Genomic DNA, 12,139 nt, shown 5'->3' with positions numbered 1-12,139 from the left:
GTAATTTGGTTATTCATGGTATTTAGATGATCTTGGACATGAAATTGACCCATTGTATCACCGCCATCATATGCTCGTTTACCTGAGCAAATATTTCACTATTGCATATTTGAATCTTCTTGTGTATATATCTTGTTGGCTGGTCATCAGTATTGGTAACATTAAGAGTGTAGCAGCATCCATGCGATATTTACTTTCCCTTTTGCTGAGACAAATTCCAAGCATAATGTTTATTCAGCAGTGAAAATTCCTGCTGTAAATTAGTGAATACAAAAGATGCCCTGTATTTATTTTGCCGGATCAAATACTTATTACAGCAATTGAGGTTTTTTTGCTGTAGAAATTTTTCCGCTATTGATCCCAGTCAGTATGCTCTTGTTCTTGACAGGATTGGTTGACATTGTAGGATACAGACATTTTCTGGTGTCTCTTGGTATGCTGAATGGTAGATACTAGCTTTGCAGTAGTCAATTTCGGATATTTGATACTTACGAGGGAAAATGCAGGACCTTATTGCTGCATCGCTAAATGAATGTCTTGATCATTTGCAGGAATAGTTTGTTGTTTCCATCGTGCATGCCTTTCACATAGGCCAAGCACAATAATAACACTACGTGCACTTGCGCCTATAAAATTTCAGCACAATTGTTGGTCAGAGAGATTGAAAATAATCCATTATACATAATACTAGTACTCGGTTGATATTGCAATTTTCGACTGGTAACATTATTTTTATAGCGTCCCGTGACATAGGGCAACATTTTCCGTGACATTTTGAATATTTTGGCATTTCGATTTGAGATGAAAGTATGATTAATGCTACTGGGCAAGAAAAGGCAAAAATGTGTGTGATATAGGCTATCTATTAATGATAAAATTCCTACATGAAAGAGACCGTTGGAGGCAATCGACTTCAATATATGATGGAATATATTCATATTGAAATGAACCGGAATACTTTCGGCTGACACTCGTCAGGAGTAATGTCAGTAAGTAGCACAGAATTGAAAGGAACATTGCACAAAAAAGAAAGTCGAGGACAAAAATACAAACGATCATTCCTGTTCCTAGATTTTATATCAACAATCCTAAACTCATATAGCCGTCTTTATATCCTTTATATATACTTTGAGTAATGTATGGTATACTATCAGCCGGTCGAATCACTACTCTGGGGTAGTAGTGTAGTTGCTTCTTAGAAGATTCTGCTCTCTATTTTATCGATTGATTTGAAATATCTGAAAGTTGAGTGCCAGATAAAATATATGATGTATATATATCGTCCATCATACCAGATGAACCTGGGAGGAATCCGAATTGGTGGTAATACCATGCTCAAAGAGTCCAGTCATCAAGTCTACCAAACTGAAGTGACTGTTGCTATGTATGGCATTGTTGTGTCATATCATTACATATTGTTTTTTAGCTCAGTAGTCAGACACTTTTGTGAAAACGCACAGCTCATTAGCCAGTCGAAACAAGGGTTATGATGACTAAACCTACGTCAAATAATGCCAATTTTCTTCCATTACAAAGGTTGCATGCACCGTTCTTTTATTTGTTTATAGTAAGGCAGTTAGGTTCTATTAGGTCTTTTGGGTATTGCAGTCTGATGAAACCATATAACCAGCCTATTTTTCGAGTAGACAATTTGGATTATATGCTGTTGGAATACCCAATATACTTCAATGCCCATTGCCCATGCCCACACCATACAGGAAGATGATTAATCCTTGTTTGTTCTAAATAACTGTTCATCAAACTGACTCACTGAATGGTCGCTGCACTCATTTAAAGGATTGAATATGCTCATGAGAGCGTGGCCTGGCCTATTTGTTTTACTTCCTTATCCTTGGTTAAGACTGATGCCTTGTCATCTCATTTGTTGTGTTTGAGTTGTGGGATTCCTAATCTAACTAGGTGCAGCGAAAATGTAAGGGTCGATGAATTTGATATACTGACTGCCATTGTTTATGTAGTCTTGACTCCGTTGTTCTTAGGTATAACAAACGAGCAATAACGTATTGTAATGAGTAATTGGAAAATCCTATCCTTATTGCAGTTTCAGTTTAGTAGATCGTTTCAGTCATTCTAATTCTACCATGTCATATCGTCACAAAATTTGCAACATTACAGAGTCGGGAAGGTGTCCAATCAAATCGTTGAAGTGTTTTGATAAGGTAGCCGGATGAATATATTGTGTTCATAGAACAGGAATTTAGGATTGGTTAGTTTTAGATAAAATGATACTTGATGGGTGTGCAATCTGAGATCATTGAAACAGTGTTCACGATCTGTTGTTCTTATGTTGGAATGGAATTCACAATGTGATCGTCGAAATGTGAACACTGAACATTGAAAGTTGTGTTGTCCAGGCTTGAAGCCTTCCACGTGCCTATGTTTTAGACCAGTAAATCACTAGTGATTCAATAACTAGCATTGTCGTTGAACAAGGTACTGATTCATATGTATGTAGCCACACTTGACAGAACTTCATACTGCTATGTGTATCTACGCCGTTAGGATTGGTGGTAACCACCAAATGTGGTCAGTAACAAAGTAGCCTACCTCTACTCTGCAAAGCTTACGACTTACACAAATGGATGATGCGCTTATGTTACTTCCACTTTTACGTAACGGTTGTTGAAACCAAACTCCTTTCAAACCATTTGGATTTTGTAAAGTGTCAAGCAGCCAAATTTATGGACAGGTTTGCATCACTTTTACAAGTGACAATGTCAGGTCAACCGAATAAAATACATCCTGTATCACGGAAAAACACTTTATTCAAAGCTAGTCACTTTGTGTCAGCAGCGATGGCCGCTGAGGGAGCTTTCAATTCGAAAGTAGCCACCGCCAATTGACTAAAATCATTCAACGCCACGACCAGATGTGGTTTCTCAAACTACGGGACTATTTGAGTACTTTTGAGGTATCTGACATTCTACTTTCGCTTGATTTTTTTTCGGTCATCACTGCTGCTTGAGTAGGACTGCTGACCACATCTGGTATAAACATAAATATTTGGTAATGTTTCATCGGCATATGGTATATTATAATTTCAGATTGAAATCTTTAAAATGTCGCATACGTAATCCGTGTGTAAACCATTGGTATAGCTGCATTGTCAAAGAGACTTAGGACTTAGCGAGCCAGCATGTCAGGATATCACAACCGTTTCACCAACCATGGATCTGGGTACGCCCACGATGACTCCGAGGTGTACTGTGAAGCTGACGAACTTTATTTGACAATGAACGGAGTTAACCAGTTCCAGTCGCAATCCGACACTGGCCGTATCTCGGCCCAGCTCGGCAATGTTTTGAATCAGAACAAAATGCCCGACCAGCGGGCGCCGCCGGTGTCTCCTAGGCGAAACAGACCCGGCAATCCTCCAATGTCTTTTGGCAGCCAGCTGCCAGTACAACTGCCACGCACCATTCCGCAGCCTAAAGAAAGACGGCATTCCTCGGTGACTCCTGGTTTTCATAAATGGGACCGAGGTACATATAACTTGACCTTCGTAGACGGCTTTGGTTCTCAAAGTTCTCGAGTGTTCCAATTCCGCTTGTTTTTAATCCAAACCTTTCTGATGAACAGGTTTATTCTCTTTTTGGGATCAAGTTCTCTGAGGGCCACACTTGTGTTGTAGCGATTGGCATTGATTATTTATGGGTTTAGAACAGTGGTTCTTAACGGGAGTGTCATTATACTGATCAGGGGTGCCATGAGAAAATGATGCAAAGAGAGTTACTGTTGATATATAACAAAAAACTGAGTAGCATTTCGGAAGCCGATGAATTAGAAAAGTGATATTAAGGTTGGGCCAAACATGATAAGTGATGAACTTTTTAGTCATCTGCGTCTGGGGCTGACCAATGAACAATGATTTGACTGGTCCGTGTTGATGACCTTTTTTTAGTCATCAGAACCCCAAATATCACACTCATGGTACTCGAGTAAGTGCCACGAGATCCGCATAAGCGGTGTCTTATAAAAAGCCTAGAAGTGGGCCGTGTTACGGATCGTATAAATACGGAATCAAAAATAAAGAGTATCAGCCTGGTTAAAATTACCAATGTAGTCGAAGCACCATGAATCTCAAACGAGTAAGTGCTAGGGTTCCGTGAACGATACGATAGTGGGTATCACATTTTTCCCACAGCGTTGTCACAAAATGCAATAAAAATGGTAGGGTCGACATAGTACCAAATTATGTTCATGTGGTGTAGAATGGGCATTGTTATCTTTGTGGTTGCATAAAAATCGCTTATTTGAACTTTCCACATCACTCATGCTCGTCATGATGAGTCATTATCGTAACCGATTCACTCAAGTTCACTCATTCGATTCTCCCCAGCCCGAGTAATGGTATTGACAGATATGCTATTAATAATTAGAAGAAACGTATTAGAATGTTCTTCATGTATCCTGTGTACGGTATGACATGTGTGCAATGCGTTTTCAGTATTTTATATAATTATAATCATTTTGTTCAAATCGAAAAAATGTCCCGCACAAACTAAGTTCAATTTTCGACACTGGTCCAAATATAGGAGAAAATTAAAATTAAAAGATATTCTTTGCTACAAATTTACTATTCAAATATGTGTCCTTTTGCACTTCTTGTAAAGTTCATCCATCAATTTGACTTCGCTTTCTGTTATTATATTAGTGTCAGGGACATCTACGACGGACATGTCCGACTTCCAATGGGGTTTTGAGGCACTTTATCGCAGGACATTCGACCGCAAGAATAGCAGCAAATAATCTTTGGTATATTCTAGAGCCCGACCGATATTGGATTTTTGGGTTGATACCGATAAAAGCGATATCTCACAGCTTGACCGATAACCCCAATACATTCAGCCGATATTCAAAAGAAGTTGGATGTATACATAAGCACATTTTCAAACCTTCAGGGCATTGATTTGAACATCTTTACAGCCATTGTTATACTTGAACATGAAATAAACTAGAAAGGCTGCATCTGGGCACCTGTAAAGTGTGAGCTATATGAAATATATCAATATTCTCAGTCTAGCGGTCAAAGATTATAGTTTTCTGACTTCCTACCGCCATGTTGTGACGTCAGGAAAATTACCGATAACTCTTTCAAAGTGTGATAACGTCTCGATATTATCGGCGAACCGAAAATCGGTCGGACTCCAGTATATTCCTTCTATAGACATCTGGTTAGAATACCAGGCTTCCTGACACGCATTTGCGATGAATAAGCATGATATCTCAAGAGTTATTCTCCATCTGGGGACTTAGAAGTACGGAATCATAGCCCTTGAGCTTCATCTCGTATTGCGTAGAGATGGAAGTTTATGCCATTTGAATAGTGGTAATCTACTATTCTTTCTGATAGAGCACCGTGCTCTGCACAGCACATAGATAAACTTAAACTCATCCCCCCATCCTCGGTTTTCTAATATTTTCATTTTGGATTTTATTTTCTAGTCATAACCCTAGTGAAGGCTTATTGTGTAGGCCACCGTGCTGCATATTTTGGCAAACAAGATTTTGTACCGGTATTTAAAATGATCCATCTTACAGATCCTGGAATCCCACATCATCCACCTACAGCCTTTCGTCCGCCAATGAGAATGCCGCCAGGGCTTTCAATGCCTCCGATGCCTGGGAGGGAAGGTACAATCGTATGAAGCATATTTTGCTTTTTTTCTGATTATGCTGCCCCATATGAACTTCATGGACAGTATTTTTTTTAAACATACAGCAGAATCATTCGTAAATGATTGCAAAATATTACCAAGCTTATAATCTCATCCTGTTTTAACATGAGTTTAATGTATATAACAATAGATATAACAATGTATATTAATCAGTGTTCTTGTGCTGTCGCTAACATAGTAGTTAGTTTGCACTCCTTTCTTCAAATGTAAACATCAAACATTCTTTCAGAAAATGATGACCAGGATGATTACCTGTCTTTTGGTAATGGAAATGGATATGTTCATCATCTTGATTTCACAGTTCAATTTTGGTTCCAATGTGGATTGTGTTGTGTATAGTTTCCGCTAATTTAGTTCTTGTGGTGTGTGTATCTTTCTCAAGCATATTCCCATGGTACTCAAGTGGCTCGTATTATTTCCAATCTGCACCTAAGACGTTTGCCTAGCCTATTCTTTTCTCAATTCAGCCCAGGGTTTTATTAGCGATCATCAAATGTTACCCAGTCTAACTACCTGAGTATTATGAATGACTGATTTTTTAAAATATGGGTAATGTTATGATTACATTGAATTTCGCATAAATATAATTGTAGGTGCAATTTTAGGTAGCAAATTCCATTGAAGTACAGTTTAAAATAAATTTTATTAAAGAAACGGACGGACAGTATCCTTACATTAACCTGTGATATTCACTTATTGCTGTGACACTCTCCCACTTGAAAATTTAGAAGCATCAGCTGTACTATCAAATAGAGAGAATAGTTTCTCGATTTTAATAAATGTTAATTTCTATGCGTAGGATGCTGTGTTGTTAAAACTAAATTTTAAAATTGAAGGTGTTGGTGGATGAATGATCTTGAATTTTGAATCTTGAAACATAGATTTGAATTCATTTTAGTCATGGTGAGATTATTGAGATCGGCCTTCGATCCATCCACTTTTACAATCCGGTGACAGATTTCTTGCTGAGTCTTTGTTGAAATGTTGGACGTTACTAATTTGAAAATTTGCGCTAGCAAGCATGTTCAATCTGATCTAAAGCTAGTTTTAGATTTAGTTCTATGTTGGTAATTCCTATTCAAGGTAATTCGCTAGATATGTTAACAATTCCTCGGCATTGATATAGGTAATGTTACACACGACTAAATCACAATAGCATGTTGTATTGACTTGGATGTTGTCGAATTTTTCACTGGTGCTGCTTGAGTAGGGATAGTTTTGTCAGGATTTCGTCATGTCAAAATTGGAATAGTGCTACCTAACCCTGAAAATATAAAAATGCAAAATTCTAATGAGCTCCAGGATGGTTAGTAATTCTAGAAGTGACACCATTTTACAGAAATGAGATGCACAAAGTATTTTTCAAATGGTTGTGACGATTTCATTCATAAAGCCTTGGCCACAAATCAATAGACTGTAAGTTAACCGAGTACTTCAGGTTTCAAACCTGTCCTAACTAAATATAAAAGTTCAAGCAGTAACTTCAAAAGCCGCTGACGTCTATTTACACTGTGAATTTTGACTGAATTCTGCATGCACATTATGGTGTAGTTTAGGCATATCTGGTGGTAGTGAGCGTTTCAACTTATTAATTTGGCATCGTAATTTTCTGCGAGCTGCTAGTATTTCCACTTGCTAAATAGTGCTGTGAGCCTGCCTTTTCCTTAACCCGATCGAAACGGCCGGCCTCAAGTCCAAATTTTAATGCATTTAGTAAAATGTTCATAAAATCTGAACCACGGGACTTGAACCGACACCCAATATATCGCTGTAATCGTGAAACAGTCGCCTAACCAACTGAGCTACTCTCAAAGCGAGAGAGAAACAGGTGATGCCCCTATACCAAGAAGTGTTCTCAACTTTTAGAAAATAAAAGAGAATTTGATTTTTGAATTTGCGACTACGTCATACAAAGACCTGCTCGGGATAGAATCATCGCCTGACTGATTTCGCAAGGATATCAGGATTCTAAAATTACCTGAGTGAGGTTCTTACGATAATACAATCGAGAGTAACGACCGCTGATATAGCGATGGCTACAGTTGGATATAGCGCGACTGATGCCAGGCGTCTCGCATTCGGCGCACATACACGCGCCGTGAGTTATTCTAGTATCGACGACGTTCAATGATTCATTTCACCGCGCCGGTGTATATATTAGCTTTGTACGAGTTACTAAGTACTAGATAGTGCTTTGTCGAAACACACCTTGCTCTTGTACAACAACTAGAACTGAATATATAGTGGTTGGATTGACAGGTAGTCATACCTGCAATATAAAATACAGTGTTTCACTGATATTTTACTGGGCATTTGAAAAAAGATTAGGTCATATTATGCAAGCCTTTTATCGATAATCGTGATGTAGACAATCGCTTTGAGACAAGGGCTGTCTATTGAACAAATAGGCATTTTGAAAACCCAGTGTCCACGACATGCGCACCGCAGCAATCAGTTTCGAAGTGCACAACTCGACCGCTGACTCTACACACCTATTTTATTCGCTAATTTGACAATGGACATTGGACATTCAGCCATATTTTGCTTTTGTTCTCTACCATGGGCCAGATCTGAAACATTTTCACCAGAAGTGAAGCCATTTACTGACATAACTTTGCTGTCATATCGATTGCGCGTTGGAGATCTTGTAGCTCGTTGCACATTATCATGCTGGTAATGCTGTATTAGTATAAAAAGCAGCAATCGATATGTGTAATCTGCAACAGCGAATCTGCGCTAATCACAACAGCAAATATATTACCGCGTGTTATTGTTTGGGTAATAACATAGTATCGCGGACGTTCAAATGATTCATTTCACAACGTCGGTATATGTAATCGCTTGTCTATCCTTTGTACGAGTTAGTGCCATGTGTTGAAACTAACATTGCTGTTGTACAACACACGCATCGCAGCAATCAGTTTCGAAGTGCGTTCGTGACCGCAGACTCTACGTACCTCGATCCGCTACATTGAAAATCGACATTCAACCATATTTTTGTAAAAGAATTTATTGCATGGCGCAATATATCATGAAATAATGCACCACGTGTGTAATGCAATAGCAAATCAAAATAATAACAAGCCAGCACATCTAGCACCAACACATGGAAAAACGTAAGAAACCATTATAGCATTGGCAACTGAAGTTATTGCAATTATATTCGTTGCCCACACCGCAATGATAATAGGTCAACTGCTTTGACAGAGTTACGACGAATTTTCTTGCCTCTCTCGTGAATCATGGACGAATAAAATACTTTGAATCAAGAAAGTGCATTGATTAGATGGAACCGGGATTTGATGCCTGGCTTTGCTGGTCGTCAAATTTTCATAAATGACCTGCGCGTTGTGGACGGAAATCTCGAGCAGACTCGAAAATACCTTTCAATACCAGAATCGCGACCGGAGCATTGATGTGCCGGTGCATTTCTTTTTATTCGCTACTACGGGAAAGACGTGAAACATTTCCACCAGAAGTGAAGCTATTTACGGACATAAATTTGCTGTCATATCAATAGCGGCGATCTTGTAGCTCGCTGAAGAACATCATGGCCGTATTGGTGTATTAGTATGAATAGCAAAAATATTCAATATGCGTAATCTTCAACAGCAACAGAAAATACATTGCTAAAACCCGCGCATGTTATTTCGTAACATATTTTTACTTCCAGTTCGAAGAATCTTCTGTGCGACTAATTTTTGATTATAAGTATTCCAATAGATGGGCAATGGGCATAACCAGCACATGTTAGGAGAAAAGATCTGCAAATGAATTTGATGTCTCGGAGATGCGCTGATTTAGGTCACGGGCGCTGGTTTATCTCACGCGCGCACATTCACGCGAACGTCGTGGCGAATTGTATTTTGCGCAAAACGTTTTTATGTATTCAATCTGCATTTTGAACAGGCTATTCGATAGTATAAGATGTTATTTATGGCTCGACGTATGCGTATTGATAATAGCTATCCATCTGTAATAGTTGTAATTGTCTACGACCAGAACAACCCAGGAAATTTTGGATTAAGTAAAGCGTGTTCGTGAAAATACGCTCAGTAATCATTAATGAGTGTGCCGTTTCGATCGGGTTAAACCTGTTGCTGAAATTTGTCTATATTTTCATAAAGCTGTAACAAAGAAATTTTGCAAGTACAAATTCTTGTCTCAATTATTGTCGTCTCACAACCATATCCATTCTTTTGAATTCGCATATCAATGTAGCCGAATCCAAAATCCTTTTCCGGTTTTGTGTAAAATCTATATCCAATTTCGAACTGAAACCCTAATTCATCCAATATTTTCAAATGTGAATCAGCAGCCATCACTACAGTACTACACACTCTCAAATCATATTACAACTACCACATACGGTACTTCGAGATACTTCCAAGTACTTTCAGTTTAAGCTAGACTACGTTTCATGTTGAGCGACTCTTCAGTGACGCTTCTATCGTAGATTCATCCCTGTGCTCAGAGCAGAACTTGAACAGCTTGGAATCTTCAATGTTTAGTCAGCTGACTTTGGAGTCTCAATTTGGCTATGGTGACGATGCATTTCGCTGCATGCACTGGAGTTTTTTGCCGTTGATTTACATCCGTTTAACTTGGACGGTTGCTATTCATCAAAGACTTATGTTTCGCAGGCTTGTGAATGATGATTGGCGATATCATATATGTTGAACCAGGGTTGGTTATCCTAAGTTGCCAAAACCCTGGGTGTTGAAATAGTTTTCGATCGTTTGTGACTGCGGGACAATAAGAAATTAGTTATATCAGACTCTTGGTCGTCAAGGAATAATGTCATTTCCTGTACTTGGTCATAACGAAACAGTATCAGTTGTTGATTGTGATCGCCAGACATTCGTTTAAGCGTGGTATTGCATTGTGATGTTAGTGAACCATCCATGCCCCCTTTATTCATTATAAATGATGCATTGTTCGCAAAAGCTTTCAACTCTCATTTTTTTCCTGAAGAATTATGATATTCACAAATTCTTCATCATTGCAGCTATGTTCGAAAATTAGTTACTAGAGTGATATTTTGCATTTTGCCTCGAGATGTTAACTGCAGTTCAAGCTCAACATCAGGGATACTGTTTGCAACTTCTTATCTTACACGTTCATTAATATTGTCATTATTATTTAGATCTTTCTTTTTTAATTGGTAATTGAACTGGCGAGACTTCAGGCATGCTTCGATTTCCGAGCGCCCATCGTCAGTTTTGATGTGTCATGTTTCCTAATCGTTCCTCGTGCGTTTTTAGATAAACCTGCGCCACAAATTCCACCAAGCTTTCCGAGGCCGACTGTAAGTTGAAAAGGCCCAGTGTCATTTGATGTGTGAGATTAATTGATGTTTATTTTTAGCAAAGACAAAGTTATGATGACCATACGCCTCCCTTCCGGTAAGGTGTTAATGATCCAATGGAACAATAACTCTACAGCGATACTTGGCAAATTCTTTTATGTCTTACTTCAATATTGTCCACATGCGACCACTTGATATGAATTTAACTACTTGGAAATGAAGCTTTCTAACAGCTAGTCTAAGCAGAGGTGGTCAAAGTAGCCACGATCCTACTCAAGTGAAACTTTAAGTAAAGTCATAAATTTATACCGAAGTAGGTATTCCAGGACTATTTTTACCTAAAAACCTTGAACCTTTTAAGTAGACTGAAATTGCAGCAACCTGAGTGGGTATTTCAAGCAGATAAACCCAACTTTAATTGGCTTACTCCAGAAAAGTACCTCGTTACCGACCCCCTCTGCAGCTAATTAGTAAAGTATTTTGGTAGGCTTATTAGATATTTGGATTTTAAAGTGAATTTAAATTCTGTATATTCTTTTATAAAATGACAGCGAAATAACATCGCTGAGTTTTTCCACGCCATCAGGGATCTAGTAGTCTTTGCGGCAACTTTATCGCCATATATGTAAAGATTCTGTAGCTCTGGCCATTTTATCCAGTTTTCCTCACATTTGACACTTGCCTACCGTAATTTTCCATGTATAATGCGCAAAATTTTCTCGATTTTTTGCCCTATAACCGGGGGGGTGCTTATTATACATGGGAACAATACGCTTGAAAAAAATGTCCCTCGACAAAAAACTTGAAATCACACCTTTCTTCAGGTTTGTTTCCAATCCGGCATCACTTTCAGCCATCGTACCTAGTAATTCGTACTACTGGTATCAGTGTTGCGCGCTGCCAATTAGCGAGAAACATGTTACCAAATACCGAGCAGCACAGCATGCTGTCTTCTGCTGAGTTAGTCTGCTGTTTGTACGCAGGCGAAATTAGGTCACGATTGAGCACAAGTGAGCGGCAAACCTCGCTACTGGTAATTCATTGCGTCAAAGACAGGCCTGAACAATCGCATATACTACAGGCCATGCGCGCAAGATATATTCGCTTGCGTAATCAGTCTCATCTCTAAAAG

General features: G+C 38.7%; 1 protein-coding gene across 11 annotated transcripts in view; it reads left to right on the top strand.

Moving 5' to 3' along the window:
- Positions 1-12,139, top strand: part of LOC145454340 (uncharacterized) — a 49,244-nt gene that overhangs the window by 22,227 nt on the left and 14,878 nt on the right. For 5 of the 11 annotated variants that reach the window (XM_080332340.1, XM_080332337.1, XM_080332332.1 and 2 more), the window contains 5 exons: positions 5,563-5,655; positions 5,929-5,961; positions 10,156-10,242; positions 10,964-11,007; positions 11,067-11,104. In XM_080332340.1, coding sequence (XP_080188466.1) covers positions 5,563-5,655; positions 5,929-5,961; positions 10,156-10,242; positions 10,964-11,007; positions 11,067-11,104 — 295 coding nt within the window. Of the gene's footprint in view, positions 1-1,038; positions 3,504-5,562; positions 5,656-5,928; positions 5,962-10,155; positions 10,243-10,963; positions 11,008-11,066; positions 11,105-12,139 lie in introns of those variants that run through there. The other 6 variants (XM_080332341.1, XM_080332334.1, XM_080332333.1 and 3 more) reach the window with 5 other exon arrangements.

This window comes from Botryllus schlosseri, chromosome 13 (genome assembly GCF_051294905.1).
Source record: "Botryllus schlosseri isolate E-star chromosome 13, Bs_hap1, whole genome shotgun sequence".
Classification (NCBI taxonomy): domain Eukaryota; kingdom Metazoa; phylum Chordata; class Ascidiacea; order Stolidobranchia; family Styelidae; genus Botryllus; species Botryllus schlosseri.
This window is presented reverse-complemented; position numbering and strand designations above follow the sequence as displayed.